This window comes from Diceros bicornis, chromosome 15 (genome assembly GCF_020826845.1).
Source record: "Diceros bicornis minor isolate mBicDic1 chromosome 15, mDicBic1.mat.cur, whole genome shotgun sequence".
Taxonomy (NCBI): Eukaryota; Metazoa; Chordata; class Mammalia; order Perissodactyla; family Rhinocerotidae; genus Diceros; species Diceros bicornis.
In genome coordinates, this window is record NC_080754.1 from 6,089,713 (window position 1) to 6,105,570 (window position 15,858).

Below are 15,858 nucleotides of genomic sequence, written 5' to 3' on the forward strand. Positions count from 1 at the left end.
ACCGCGCTTGCGCAAGACCGTCCTCGGCCCGCAGACCGGAAGTCAGCGCCCCGCCCACCTCCACCCGGAAATCACTTCCTGGGACTAGTGTTCTCGGCCGGGTGCTGTCTCGGGAGTTGTTTTTGTGCGCTCTTCTCGTTATCCAGGCCCGTGTGGGGACGTGAGGCTGGGTGCGAGGTTTTACCCGAGATCTTCAGAGGCTTTGCGGGCTTTGAAGACTTGGTTGACTAAAAAACAGGGGAAACGTCAGGAATTCCTCCAGTTCACCAGGCCCCGCGAGGTGGCCCCAGGAATAGAATAAAACGTTACTCCGGTTGCAATATTATTTTCCTCACGGTCTGTCCTGTATATTTATCCTCGAGGAGCTTCCTCAAACTCGGAAATAAAAAGAATTTCAGACGGCAAAATCACCTAGTAGCCTCGCTGTTGCTTTAGCAGTTGGAGTGGAAACAATTAGGTCAGCTGAGGAAAAAATGTGATAGTAATAGAGAGGATCTGTTTTTAAGATTCAAACTCGACATGTTTAAAGGCCCGGAAAAAAGATAAGCTGGACTTCGATTTTGTAAAACATGAGATGCTGAGATGACGACAGAAAGTGGGTATCTGTAAATGGAATTCGTTCAGCTAACTTTTATTACAATACTGGAGGGATCAGTCCTGATGTCTAGTACTTTTAGACTGATTATTTTTTAGTCCCTTCAAAGGGCCCCTCAGTCTAGAAAATTGTCCTGTTTTATTAGCCATAATAGACATATTTGAGTAATTTTTTTTAATGTGTACGCTTTAATCACAATAAGTTTAACAAAATTCTGCAGAGCACTCTTGTCAAGGCAGAATGATACTGGAATGTTCCAAGCTGGAAGGGAGCGTGGAGACGCTTGAGTCTAACATCCGCCCCCGCCCCCCGTCTTACCAGATTTGCCCACCTCACCCCTAGAGCCCAGTCTCGTGCATCGTGAGTCGTGGGTCTTAATTACCACTGTGAGGCCTGTGCTGAGGTAGGGGTAAGCCTCCAGGTGGGGGCCCCTGTTGGGCTTGGGGAGTGGCTTATAGGGCAGAAAAGCAGGAATACTTCAGGGCTTGCTGAGAGTGAGATGCACTGCAAGGATTTCCTTTAGAGGTCCTAGTTTATTCCTGTTTAACGAAAAGAAACATTGCTTACTGAAAAATACCTGAATTCTAAGTTTTCTCATAAGTCAACTTTTTTAATTGAATAACTAACTCAAGACTCAACCCGGCTTAATTCATTAGCTAATATTACAGGGAACGAATTACCTGGGAAAGATGGAAGTAGAGCTGAGAGATGGGAACATGAAAAAGGAAAGTGTAAGTAGGCCTAATCCATTTCCACCCAAACTGGCAGCTTCCATCACAGTAAGTGGTTTTAAAGTTTAGCGGTAAGAAGTTAATTTATGAGTAGTGAAACTGTAGAAGTTAATCAAATTATTCTCCTTGCAAATACGTCATTTAAACTTGTCATTGAACTAGATATAGCATTTCTGCTAATAAAGACTTAGTGATCCAGTTCGTTTCTTTGAATTGCCGCTTGTTTGGAATAACATATTTGAAGATAAATGACCTTTAAGCTCAAGAATTTCAGATTTGCTTTTTTAACCACTATTTTTATTGTTTTAGCTTTTACAATCTCTACTGCATAGTTGACTATTGCAAACAACTAAAGGACTAAGAATTTCAGTTTTTACTTTTGAGGGAGTCATTTAACAACCTCACTTTGCCTTTTATCAAAGACTGATTAAATGATGGCTTCTTTTATAGTGTTTTATGATGTTCAGGTGAAACCTTCCTTATTTAAAAAATAAGAAAGACCCAAAAAAAGTGAGTGACTTTCTTAGTATGTTTGGGAATGATGTCATTTCTTTTATGTACATTTAGTGCACAGTGTATAGAGCCTTTTAAATTAAAATCGTTTAAGATTAGAAATTCGTCAACCCAGTATTTTATAAGAGGAGAGGATGGACTGGTTTGATTTTAATGAGTATGGTTCTTTATTAAGTACTAAAAGTGTATAAAGTGTTTAGATATTCATTGTATTTTGTTTTAAGCAGTGGGTATAGTCTTGATAGTTTCAAGACATAGTGGCAGTGTGAAATTGATCAACGCTTTATTTTACCCCTTGATTAACAACTTCTTTCAAGAGCTTAATGAAATCTACAAAATGCCCTTTCTCATCTCAAGTGAATTAGCTTGAAGTACAATATGAATGTAAATAGGTTTGGATGGGCACTGGGGGCGTCTTGACTTCCTAAACTGTTTTAAAAATTAACATGAACCATCTGGAATTCCTTACCATGCATGGGCTCCAGGAAAGCCTAGATTTTGCAAAGATGTTTGGAGCACTGTGTCATGTTGCTATTCACCTCATTTTCATTAGTAGTTGATTCTTATCTTTAAAATACTGAGAATTCTTATGTGAAGGTCCATGTATAAAGTAACACGTGATTCATAAAAAGACACGTATAGGTTGTTTGGTTTCAAAGATATCTTCCTTTTTAAGACAATCAGCAATTCTAACTGCTCTGTAATGAAATAGCCTGTTCCCAGAAGTTATGAAAACCTGCATTAACTTGAGATATTTGAGCAGCAGATGGGTAATCTTTTGTCCAAGAAGCTATAGAAGGAATCTGTGCACAAATCTTTAACTTAAGATCCCTAAACTGTCATATGGCCCTGGGACTGAGCCCAAGGTATCCTGTACATACAGCACTAACCTCTTTGAAGTGTTCTATCTTAAAGTGTTGTGTTTATTTAGCATTTCCATGCCTTAATACATTTGGTTGATTTTAATAGAAAAGTTTCATTTTATGTTATTACTATTTAGTAAAATTGACGCTTTAGGTAGTGTCATCTTCTTTATCCTTTAACGTTTGGTACCCACTTACCTCTGAATAATCCAAACCAAGAAGCATAGGATCTAAGATTGGACAAAGTCAACAAATCCAAAATCTAGCTGTCAGAATTACTTGGGAGTATCTTTTTTAAATTACCTCTTTCCAAGTCCCACCTCAGACCTTTTGAATCAGTATCTCCTAGAAGTGGGACCTAATAATCTCTATGTTTAAAAAGTTTCCCAGCAAGACATCAAGTTTTAAAAAAAAGCATAAAACTAAACTACTAACCTATAGGCCCTAGGACTGCACTTTTAGGAGATCAAACCATAAAGAAATACAAAGCAATGATTTCTGTAAAAGTTCTAGACGGTGGTTACTTTAGGAGCGAGGGATGGGGCACTTGAAGAGACTTTAAGGGTGACTGGCAAAGCCAGGCTGGGGTGGTTACAAGGATGTTTCTCTTTATAATAGTTCACTAAGCAATTTTTTTAAAACTTTCCTAGGAGATTCTGTTGCGTACTCAAGTTTGGAATGCCCAAGATTTTGTGACATCTGATTTTTTTTCTTTCTGTCTCTAATATTGTATTTTCGATATGTCTTTGCCTCAGGTGGATTAAATTCAGCATCGTTAGTCTTTCCTAGGAAGATGTAGGCAGAGGAAAGGGATACTATTTAGTTTGCTCTTTTTTGAAACTTCTACATATATAATTTCATAAGCTTTATCACTTGCTACTATTTTTTACAATTTATTGAATTGTATACAGGCATAGTTATTTTTCTTAAAACTCATAATTGCATTCTGTATTGGGAAAATAACAATAGTACTGCTTTTGTATCAAAACAGTAATTCTTTTCTCAAAATGTTTTCTGCGGGGGTGTTTTGTTTTTCTAAATAATAAAAAGATATTCATTGTAAAAAAAAAAAAAGAAAAGTTTCTTTAGATATTTTTAAGTTTTCTGAGTGAAGCACCTTTCATTCTGTGTTTCTTAATGGCATAGGATATACAAAAGGACCTCTTCAATACACCAAAGGACTGTAATTACCGTAATAGGGTTTTACTGTGTAACCAGGGGTTATACCCTAACTTTTCAGGTTGTAAAATGATATTTTCATGAAAGCTTACTAATCACCTGTGAAGAATGTAAAATATTTTTAAATATAACCACTTTATGATCCTAGAAAGGAAAGGAATTCCTTAAAATTCAAATAAGCTAATTAAAATTATTTGCATCTGTGATTCTATTGCCCCAGCCACTGTCATCTTGTCACATTCATAGAGATAGAAAGTGGAATGGTTTGCCAGCTGCTGGGATGAAGGGGAAATAAGGAGTTATTGCTTAATGGGTGCAAAGTTACAGTTTTGCAAGATGAAAAGTGTTCTATGGATGAATGGCAGTAGTCTTTGCACAACAACATGAATGTATTTAATACCACTGAAGTGCACCCCTAAAAATGGTTAAAATGATGGTAGTATTTTTACCACAATTTTTTAAAAATAAATAATTAAAAGTAATAATAGCCACACCTAGAGCAAAACATAACAACTGTGTCACCACCTAATCCAGGCTACTAGAAGGACCTAATTTGAAATTCTTGTGAATGATTATATACTATTCTCCTTTTTTTTAATTTCATTGAATGTAAAATGACTAGACTACTTGATATAGGAAACTAAGTGTCTGACAAATACCCTTACTAAATTTTTGGTGAGTGAATGAAATAAACAGTCAAATAGTATGCATTTTTAAGATCACTGGTAAAAATGAATCTTCTCTCAGGCTCCTAGAGCTGCCTGAGTTATTTTGGGCATGTCACTTTACCTTTGAATGCTTCACTTCTCTATAAAATAAACATTAGCTGAGAATATCAGTAACATTCCTTGGAGCTCTGACAGTCTTATTCTTGAAGCTAAGCTATCTTATTCCAACCCATTCTTTAGAAAACTAAGCATATAAAACAGTTGGTTCTTTATTTTAACGGACCATCTTTATTTGCAAAAGAGAAAACATGTATACAATATTCTGTAAGAATAATTCATAAATCAACCTTTATTACTTTAGAATTATAGAAGAAGCCTCTGTAATTTTTCAAAAGCTTTGTGTGGGGGCCGGCCCGGTGGCGCAAGCGGTTAAGTGCTCGCGATCCGCTGCAGCAGCCCCGGTTCACTGGTTCGGATCCCGGGCGCGCACGAACACACTGCTTGGCAAGCCATGCTGTGGCGGCGTCCCATATAAAGTGGAGGAAGATGGGCGCGGATGTTAGCCCAGGGCCAGTGTTCCTCCACAAAAAAAGAGGAGGATTGGCAGATGTTAGCACAGGGCTGATCTCCTCACAAAAAAAAAAAAAAAAAAAAAAAAAAAGCTTTATGTGCATCTTTCTCCTTTGTATACAGCTGGAGGACTTTTGCTCTTTACTTCCTTATGCCCTTAGCAAAAATCATAAACTTCTAACAACATTTAAGTGCCTATTATTCACCAGGCACTATTCCAAGAACTGGCGATACAGTAGCGAATAAAACAAAGTTCTTGTCCCTACTCTCATGGAACTTACATTCTAATAGGGGAAAACAGATGATAAGCAAGTGAAATGTATGTCTGTTAGTGATAAGTGCTAAAAAGAAAAGAAAGAGAGAGGCTTTTATTCTCAGTGAGAGGGCAGATCATTGAGAATTTTGAACAGGGGTGTGAGACCCAATTTAGACGTTTTGAAAAGATCATCCTAGCTGTGTAACCAGGAAGCTTGGCAAAGAAAGGGGTACCGAGGATCTGATAGAAAAACTAACATTATCTGTTGAGTGTTTTGAAGACAGAAAGTTTCGGGAAGAGCCTAACCACAGAAAGTTCCCACAAGCAAGCTAGCTGAAGCTGGTTCTAGCTGCCTCAGACTGCTCTAAAATGAATTGAAGTGAATTGTTCCCATTATAATCTCATTACCATTTTAAATTCTCCTCCTCTGAGAGGGACCAAGCTGCCATTTTCAGATCACGAGAAGTATGTAATAGTATGTATATATGCCATGCATGTGCCATGGGAGAACATAGTATGTAAATCAACCATGGTCTTCTGCTATCTGCAGTATAAGTCTCTACTGGCATTGTGCTCAGAGAGACACTGCTTTGGGAGATATCCCCAGTGTTCTCCATTGCTAGTGCAAGTAATAAAACTTTCTTCACCTACTTCTGCCTTGGTTGTGCTTTTTGGCTCTGCACTCACCAAGAGACAAACCCATTGAGTTCAGTTACAGCTGTTCTGTGGAAAACAGACTGCAGGGATATAAGAGCTTATGCAAAGAGATTGGATGGGAGACTTAATAATGAAGACGAGAGTTGATGGTGACTTGGCCTAGGGTGCTAGAGGTGGAGGGATGATAAGTGATTAGATTACAGATATATTTCAAACAGCAGAGCCTAGAGATTTGCTGACTGATTGAATGTGCAGTGTGAAAGAGAGAAGGGAAGTTTGCAGCATGAGCAACTGAAAGAATGGAGTTGCCATTTACTAAGATAGGAAAGACTAGGGGGAGAGTAGATTGAAGGGGGTGTTTGGGACATGTTAAGTTTGATTTTGCTATGTGACATCCAAGTAAATATATCAGGTAGACAGTTGGGTATGAATTCAGGGGAGAATTACAGGTTGGAGTATATTAGCCAAGCAAAATGTGCTATAATAAATTCTAAAGAAATGTCAACCTTTTCATTCTACAAGATACCGCCTTGCCTCTGTTCACCTCCACCTGTCCTTTTTATATCTGTGTGCTGTTTTGATTTTCCATTTTGCAAACTCCCATTCTTTCACCAGAGAATTGTCTCTCAAAATAGGTACACAACCTCTTGGGGCCAACCCGGTAGGGTAGTGGTTAAGTTCGCACGCTCCACTTCGGCAGCCCAGGGTTTGCGGGTTTGGATCCTGGGCACACACCGATGCACTGCTTATCAAGCCATGCTGTGGTGGCATCCCACATGTAAAGTAGAGGAAGATGGGCATGGTTGTTAGCCCAGGGTCAGTCTTCCTCAGTGAAAAGAGGAGGATTGGCAACAGATGTTAGCTCAGGGCTAATCTTCCTCACCAAAAAAAAAATAGGTACACAACCTCAACAAAGGTGGAAAAGAGTAATTGAATTCTATATGCTGTGTGCTATTAGAAAATACTGATTTTGTTTATTTTACTCTGATTGAAAGAAAAGAAAAATAGTTAACTAACAAGGTTCTTTGTTTAGTTTGTTGAGTTTTAAATATTGTGTATCTTTCTCTTTAGTACAGAAAAAGGCAATTTTTTGTACTGAATAAACAAAGCACCTGAATAAACAAAGTATTTTTAGATCTGAGAGATACATTGCTTTTCTGTGCTAACCTCCTCATCCATGCCACATTATAAAATAGAGCTTCCTTTTTGGAGAGCAATTTGGCAATATCTGGGTAAATGGAAGATGCTGGTATGACCTTTGTTTAACTGTTTAATTAACTTCCCAATTCTAGGTCTATTACCTTGGGAAACTTTTGACATGTGCACAAAAATTAGCTATAAGAATGTTCATTGCAACTTTGTTTATAATAATGAAAAATCAGAGCAACCTAGACGTTCTTCAACAGGAAAATAGTTAAACAAACTATGGCATGGTCAAGCAATGGAACACTATAAACATAAAATGAATGACCTAAAACTACATTCACTAATGTGGATAAAAATTGCAATGGTGAGTGAATAAGGAAGGCTGGACAAGAGGTATAAGTACTTTTTATTTCACATTTCTCAAAACAGAAAATCAGCCTATCTAGTTTCACAGAAACATCCATGTGTGAGACACTGTGTAAGACAGTTTTTACCTACATTAGTTAATTTAATTCTCACAAGAATCTTGTGAAGTAAATTATGTTATCCCTACTTTACAGTTATTCAAAAAATATTTATATAATATGTGCCAGACACTGTTGTAAGTACTGAAGACACAGCAGTTAATTAAACAAAGTTCCTGTTCTCAGAGAGCTTTCATTCTAGTGAGGAGAGGCAGAGAATAAAAAAAACATGCAACCAATTATATTTCACGTGGTGATGTAGGCTATGAAGAAAATTAAAGCAGAGTAGCAGGATAGAGAGTAATAAGGATTGCTATTTTAGATAGCATAAGCAAACTAAGACTCAGAAACTGCAGAAACTGAAACATGGAGGGTAAGAAACATGCTGAGAGTCACTCAACTGGGAAATTTGGAGCTAGGATTTAAACCTAGATCAATCTAATTCCAAAGTCTCCTCCTTTAAAGGACAGTTAGGTCTCTCAGTCATTTACGCTTTGGAAAAAGATATTAATTACATAATGGCACCTGAGATCAGCAACACTAGAAGAAAGGGAGTTTTTAACAGAACAGGAAGGAAGAGAGCAGTCTAGATGGGAGGGGACTTTGGACAACCAAACACTTTCATAAAGTACCTCTTGGGTGTGGGAATCAGAGAATAAGATTCAGGAAGTGATGAGTTAAAGAGATCAAATCAAACAAGCACCATTTAAATTTGGCCTTAAACCTTGACAGCAGTCACAGCGGCACTGACAATCATTTGAGTGCTGCTTATTGGAATTGGGTGGTGATCGCCATCATCAGTGTTAAGAAATTAAGGAGAGAGTATTAACATATTCGTTAAGAACATGAATTTGAATCAGCCTCCATACCCAATCATTTATTTAATAGTTGTTTGGCTTTAGGGCAAGCCCCTTAACCTTTCAAGGCCCTTTCTCTTCCCTTTAGGCTCTGTCCACAGTAACTGTCTAAATTAACCTCTCAGCCAGCCACTTTTTTTCTTCTCAGATATCAGAATAGCCGTATCTTCTATTATTAGGTAAGTTGATCAAAACCTATACTACCTGGTTCACATTTCACCCCCACTGCCATCCCCTGCCATTTATTAAATGCTTACTGTGGAAATAAAGGCCAACCAAGTGAGAAAAGCAAAGGCTATTTTTTCAGTTCATGCTATAGCAAGGCAGTCAGCCACCATCACTTGCATTCTGGCAGAGACTCAAAGGCAGGCAAAGAGTGGGAAAGCCTACAGTGGAAAAGGGGAGGCTGCTGGTATTGGAGGCTGTTGGCGTGGGGAAGCTGTAGATGGGCTACCTAGAAGAAGGACATTCTATGTCATTGGTTAGGGGAGCATATTTGGCTTTCTCGGGTGGGTTCTAAGTTGGAAGCAGGGATAAAAATTAGTGAAACTGTCAGTTATTAATCGAGTCTTGGTCATTTGGGGCCAAGTGTAACAGAAGTTATTGTTTAGCTTCCTGGATTGTCTCTAGAGGTGGCAGTCTGACTTCCTGCAAGTCTGACTTAAAGCAGCCTGCCTTCCTGGGCTGGTTATTGTAGATAGAGGGTTGGCTTCCTGGGCAAGTTGCCGCAGGTTGTGGGTCAAAGTTCTGTTTTTATATATAGTCTGGCCATTGTCCCTTAGTATATTCAATCTCTCACTACTTTTCATGACTCACAATTATTTTGAGTTAAAGTCTTTACCATAGGCCAAAAGGTTAATGTCTTCATGAAGTGCTTAATTTAGCATGATTTCCCACAGAAAGAATTTAGCAAGCTGAAAATTTTATTTCATTTTTTCTGGCACTGATATATTATGCTTGTTACTTTCAGTGGTTACCAGTGACTCAGGAGCTGAGCTTCCAAAAATTTATTGAACAATCTGACTTACTAGAAGAACTTAAATATGACTTCAATGAAAAAGCTGAATTGAGGCATACTGAGACACAAAGGCCTTTTGTCTTTAACTATTATAAAAATGTCCTTGAGAGAAATAGCAAGCGCTACCAGGCCCTTGGCCGTTTGCTTCAACAATACATTTATGAGCTTTTGGAGAAAGTGTGCAAATTACAAAAAGTGTATATCCCACAAGAGGTTGATAAAGAACCAAGAAGCTTCTTTTTCATGAGTGAGAGAGCATTAACAAATCATCCTTCTGTTCTTCTTGTCCTTCTTCAAGATCAAGGGGTCTTTCAAGCTGGTCAGTGGAGTCAGCAGGCAGTCATACATCATGGTCTCCAACATGGAAGTCAGATACCGTGTATTCAAATGGCAGTGCAGGCACATTATGATGTAATTGTGCTAAACCCCAACGGCAATTTCGTGGACCTAAAGATGGAAAAAGAGTGGAAAGGCCTTTTAACACAAAATATTGAATCTTCTTCCCTAAAAATGGTTCAGGCTGAGAGCTTTTTATCTCTCCAGCAGCCTCTCCAATGCATTCCAAAAAGATGCAGCAACACTCCTGAAGAACACATGGCTTATATTTGGGATTACTTCATTTCAAAGACTGAAGGCAAGGATGTTGCCTTCATTGTGCATGGTTATGGAGGCTTGGTTTTCATGGACTTGCTTGTTCATAGAAAGTGGGAAGTCACGAGCAAAGTATATGCCGTGGCCCTTATTGACTCTGAGCACCATGTTGGACACCAGCTGGGAAGTGACGGACAGTTATTAGCATGGATAAAGCACCACTGCCGTGAATGGGTGACAAGCCCTAAGCCTTTGGATAAACCTGTAGCTACTATTTTGAAAAAGGAGTTTCCTGTGGTTTCTGCAGGTACAGAAAAACGCAACTTAGCACCTTCCTGTAGCCTTCAGTCAATTTTTAAATACTTTAACAAAGCTTTGAGAGCCAAAACAACTATTAGTTTCCCTCAAGGGCCAATAGTAACTAGAAGTGCCACAAAAAGAAAGCAAAGTGCTTAAGTTACTTTTTTGTCATCTAGGATTTTCCTGTCCCACTGAAACTTGGCTGATGTAGATGGCAGAAGCAAAAGAACACTTCCAGCTCACACACACAGTTATGTTCTGGCATAAGGTTTGATTTGTTACTTTTCTAAAAGATGGATATGTTCTCTTTTGTAGCCTATTGATGAACCAGGAAGTCAGTCAGTACCATCATTAATATTTTACAGTATTAGTCAAGTTAGAGGATCTTTCTTTTGAAAAGCTACGTTCTTATGGTTTCAGAGAAGTACACCATAACTGTAGCTGATAGAAATTAAATATTAAGTAAATCTTTGATTTTTGTGTTATTAATGCCATTAAAATTACAAGTGAACATATAAATTAAATATGTGCAAACTCCATTCTCTGTATGTTTGTGTTCTTTTGTTTAAATCGGTTGATCTTGTGTGTATGTGTTTACTCATATCTTCAGCTAATATTTGAGTGTTCTCTGTGTGCCAGTCAATGCTAGGTGTTGAGGACACTGGCAAACAAGGCCAACATTGCCTTGATCCTTATGGAGTTCACAATGAACAACATGTTGCAAGTGTGAAGAATGTTAAGAAATAAAAGGTGCCATGGAACATCTAGCATGATAGCTAACCAGCCTTGGGGTTCAGGGAATACTTCCCTGAGAAAAGAATGCTTAGTCTGAAGAACAATTGTAGTTAGCTGAGAAAACAAGGTCATAGGCAAAGGAACAGCATATGCAAATGTCCCGAGGCAGGAGAAAGAAGTCTAGATCAGCTTGAACTAAAAGATTATGGGGGAGTAGTATTAAAGAAAACATTATACATGACATTTGTTAAAAATAATAAGGAAGACTTTATTCAAGAGGGATTACTACGATGGGGGTTTTGCAGTGGGGGAGAGAGATCGGGCTCAACTCCAAATATAACAAAGACAAGTGGGGGTGATTTATGGCCAAGGAACAGGGTAGGGGTCAGTGAATGGGAAATTACTAAGTGGTAACATCAGGGTGTAATGGAGATTTTTACTAGACCAACTCAACAAGATTCTTGCTGAAGACAGGCCAGGGTGATAAAATATTGAGAGTAGAGGATGAGGAATTTCATCAGATATAGAGGATGATCAGATACCAAGGGTGGGACATTTTCACTAAACTGACTCAGCAGAATTCTTGCTAAAACTGGACTAAGCAGATAAAGGACAGAGCCCAATATCAGAGCCTAGCTGAGAGGAGGGCTCAGAGAAGCCACACTCAGATTTGGCCAAGGAGAGAGGTTTCATCATTAGCTGGAAAGTTAAGTTAAAGAAAAAAGCAGACTCAGTTTACTAAAGGCTGCATTGTCCATGGTTAAGATTTTGGATGGAAGCCGTTGGATGGTTTTAGACAGGAGAATATGATCAGGTTCACATTTTTTAAAGAATATCCTTGGGCAGGCCCTGTGGCTTAGCGGTTAAGTGCACGCTCCACTGCTGGCGGCCCGGGTTCAGATCCCCCAGGCCACACACGGACGCACCGCTTCTCCGGCCATGCTGAGGCTGCGTCCCACATACAGCAACTAGAAGAATGTGCAGCTATGACATACAACTATCTACTGGGGCCTTGGCGGAAAAAATAAATAAATAAAATTATAAAAAAGAATATCCTGATTGGGGCCAGCCCGGTGGCGTAGTAGTTAAGTTCACGCACCCCACTTTGGCGGCCTGGGGTTCATAGGTTCAGATCCCGGGTGCGGACCCACACACCGCTCGTCAAGCCATGCTGTGGTGACATCCCACATACAAAATGGAGGAGGATGGGCACGGATGTTAGCTCAGGGCCAATCTTCCTCAGCAAAAAGAGGATTGGCATCAGATGTTAGCTTAGGGCTAATCTTCCTCACGAAAAAAAAAACAAAAACAAAAAGAATATCCTGATTGCAGTTTGGAGAATAGATTAGAAGGAGGACAAGCTTGGAAGCAGGGAGACCAAATTAATTTTGGCAGTAGTCTGAGAAGTACTTAATACCTTCAATGAACAAAATTTTGTGATTGATTGGAGGTCAGAAATAAGGAGAAGGAAATGACAAGGATTACTCCTAGATTTTTGGCTTGAGCAACTAGATGGATAGAAATACTATTTGCTGAGATAGGGTCTACTGGTGAAAAATGTATTTTGGCTGTTCCAGAAAGTTTTAAAAAGAGAAAAAGGAATAGGTTAGAAATTATTTTTTAGCTCTGCCCATAGATGAGTAAGAGAGGAACCCATACTGGAAGTTGCATTTGAAAAATTGACTCTGTCATATCTACCAGGACATATAGATTTTTCTGTACATAGCTATTCCTAGTGTCTGCTTTTGTAACCCAGTGTATATTATAATTCCTGTCATAGACTGAATGTTTGTTTCCCCCTGAAATTCATATGTTGAAATCTTACTTACCAGTGCGGTGTGATAGTATTAGGAGGTGGGGCTTTTGGGAGGTGATTAGGTCACGAGGGTGGAGCTGTCATAAATGGGATTAGTGCTCTTATGAAAGAGAGAGAACTCCCTTCCACTGTGTTATGACACAGTGAGAAGACATCCATCTATGAACCAGGAAGCAGGCCTTCACCACACACCGAATCTGCCAGTGCCTTGATTGTGCACTTCCCAGCTTCTAAGAACTGAGAGACATACATGTTTGTTGTTTAAGCCTTCCAATCTATGATATTCTGTTATAGCAGCCCAAACAGACTAAGACAATTCCTTATCAGCAAAGACATAGTATTTCAAATTTCTCTTCTTTCTGCACCATGTCTTGAGTGGCATAATGAGAAAAAAACAGCACCAAATTGTAAATCAGGATATGCAGATTTTAAATGAATCTCAGCCTTGGATAAATCAGTTCATCTCTCTCAGCCTTCATTCTCCATTTGTAAGTGAGGTGAGCTTTGAAGTCCCTTCCAGCACAGATAGTCTATCTGGAATGTATTTAATGCACTTAATGTGAAAAGCACCAAAAAAGTAAAATATTAAAGTGTCACCATAAAAGCTATCCTATTGTGCACTTGATTAACTGAAAGTGGAAGTTTCTCATAACCCCTAATTTACCGTTTACTCTGGTAGTTGGTTGTATTAGTTATCTATTGCTGTATGATAGACTACCCCCAAAACTTGGTCACTTAAAACAACAGCCATTTATTACGTCACAGTTTCTGTTGGTGAGGAATTCAGGAGCAGCTTAGTCGGGTGATTCTGGCTCAGCATCTCTCGGAAGAGTACCGTCAAGACTGTCTGAAGCTGCAGTGATCTGAAGCTTGACTGGCTGTTGTCAGGAGGCCTTAGCTCCTCACCATAGAGACCTCTTCCATAAGCTGCTTCTGTTCAAGAAAAAATTATTCTGACACTTGTTAAAACAGTAAGGAAGGGCCGGCCCGGTGGCACAAGCGGTTAAGTGCGCGCTCCGCTGCGGCGGCCCGGGGTTCGCCGGTTCGGATCCCGGGCGCTCACTGATGCACCGCTTGGCAAGCCATGCTGTGGCGGCGTCCCATGTAAAGTGGAGGAAGACGGGCACGGATGTCAGCCCAGGGCCAGTCTTCCTCAGCAAAAAGAGGAGGATTGGCAGATGTTAGCTCAGGGCTGATCCTCCTCACCAAAAAAAAAAAAAAAAAAACAGTAAGGAAGACTTTATTCAACAACATTGCAATTAGGAATATTGCAATAGGGAAGAGAGATTGGGCTCAACTGCAAATACAGCAAAGACAGCTGGGAATTTATAGTCAAGGAGCAGAGTGAAAGGCTCAGTGGATGAAAAATCACTAAGAGGAGACATCAAGGGTAGGGGGATTCTTGCTAAAGTCTTAGACACCAAGGGTGGGGAATGAGGAAATTGTTCAGATATCAAGGGTGAGGAGATGACTTAGCAGGATTCTTGCTAAGGCTGAGCTATGCAGGTCAGACAAGTAGGGTAGACACAGAAGGGTCAAAAACTAGTACAGAAGAGGGCTCAGAGTTGCCTAACTAAAGTTTGGTCAAGAAGAGAGTCTTTGTCACTTGAGTATCCTCTCAACATGGCCACCAGCTTCCTCCAGGGTGAATTATCCAATTGAAGGAGCAAGCAGGACACTGCACTGCCTTTTGTGACCCGCTCTCTGAAGCGGCATACTGGTCCACTTTCTCTCCATTTGTTAGAAGTGACCCATGGGCCGGCCCCATGGCTTAGCGGTTAAGTGCGCGCGCTCTGCTACTGGCGGCCAGGGTTCGGATCCCAGGCACGCACAGACGCACAGCTTCTCCAGCCATGCTGAGGCTGTGTCCCACATACAGCAACTAGAAGGATGTGCAGCTATGACACAACTATCTACTGGGGATTTGGGGGAAAAAAATAAAAAATAAAAATAAATAAAAAAAAGAAGTGACCTGAAAAGCTAAGTTCAAGGCAAGGGGCCTTAGGCTCCATCTCCTGAAGAGAGTGTCAGAGAGTTTGGGGACATATTTTAAACCACCACATAAGAAACAATGCCAACTGAAACTAATGATAAAGCAGCTCAACTCAGTTGTTGGTTATAAGATTATCGTTGCTCTGGGAGCATGTGTATCACGTTGCTTTAAATTTTTTCTTATTTTGATAAACAGCTCTGCATATTTAGAAACTAGTTTTCTCTTTCTCTGCAAAACATCAGCATTCTTGCCACAGACAAATGCTTGTGTTGAAAACAAAGCTTACTTTAAACTTTCTCTCCCAGGGATCACCCTAATCTAGTCCCTCACTCTGACTTCTGATGTGGATCTATTTTTGCAGGTTGAAGTAAAAAAAAGGACATCTCCAGTTTTTTGGCTATAAGCTGCAGACCAGAAATGTGTCCTGATAGAGAAAAGACAGATATGGGAGGCCTTCAGGAAAGTCCTAAGACATTCTGACACGATGTGATGATTTTTTTCTTTTCTTGTGGAAAATAGAGTTAATAGACTGTGATCATTGTTTGTAAGCAAAGTACAACAAGATTTGTGTGTCTCTTCCCAGTACTAGACTAAACATACCTCAACAACAAAAGGAGAACATGTCATTGCACATTTGATATGGGAAGTCTCTTTAGCTGGAACTTCCCTTCCTTGCTTTTCAATGTTTCTTCAAAAACAGTGGTTCTCTAAATTTTAGAGCACATCAGGGTAACTGGAGGTCTTAAGACAAAGATTGCTGGGTGTCACTGCCAGAGTTTGTGATTGAATAGAATCGGTAGGTGGGGCCTGAAATTTTGCATTTCTGATTAGTTCCTAAGTGATGCTGATGCTGCTAGTCTGAGGACCACACTTTGTGAAGCACTGTTAGAAAGACCAGGGATGGCT

At 39.6% G+C, this 15,858-nt stretch overlaps 1 protein-coding gene across 1 annotated transcript; it reads left to right on the forward strand.

Moving 5' to 3' along the window:
• Positions 1-1,170: 1,170 nt before the first annotated feature.
• LOC131414513 (putative protein FAM172B) lies at positions 1,171-10,883 on the forward strand. The gene is made up of 2 exons (XM_058555521.1): positions 1,171-1,374; positions 9,470-10,883. The coding sequence occupies exons 1-2, from the start codon at positions 1,285-1,287 to the stop codon at positions 10,562-10,564; spliced, it is 1,185 nt and encodes a 394-aa protein (XP_058411504.1). The 5' UTR covers positions 1,171-1,284; the 3' UTR covers positions 10,565-10,883.
• The last annotated feature ends 4,975 nt before the right edge of the window (positions 10,884-15,858 follow it).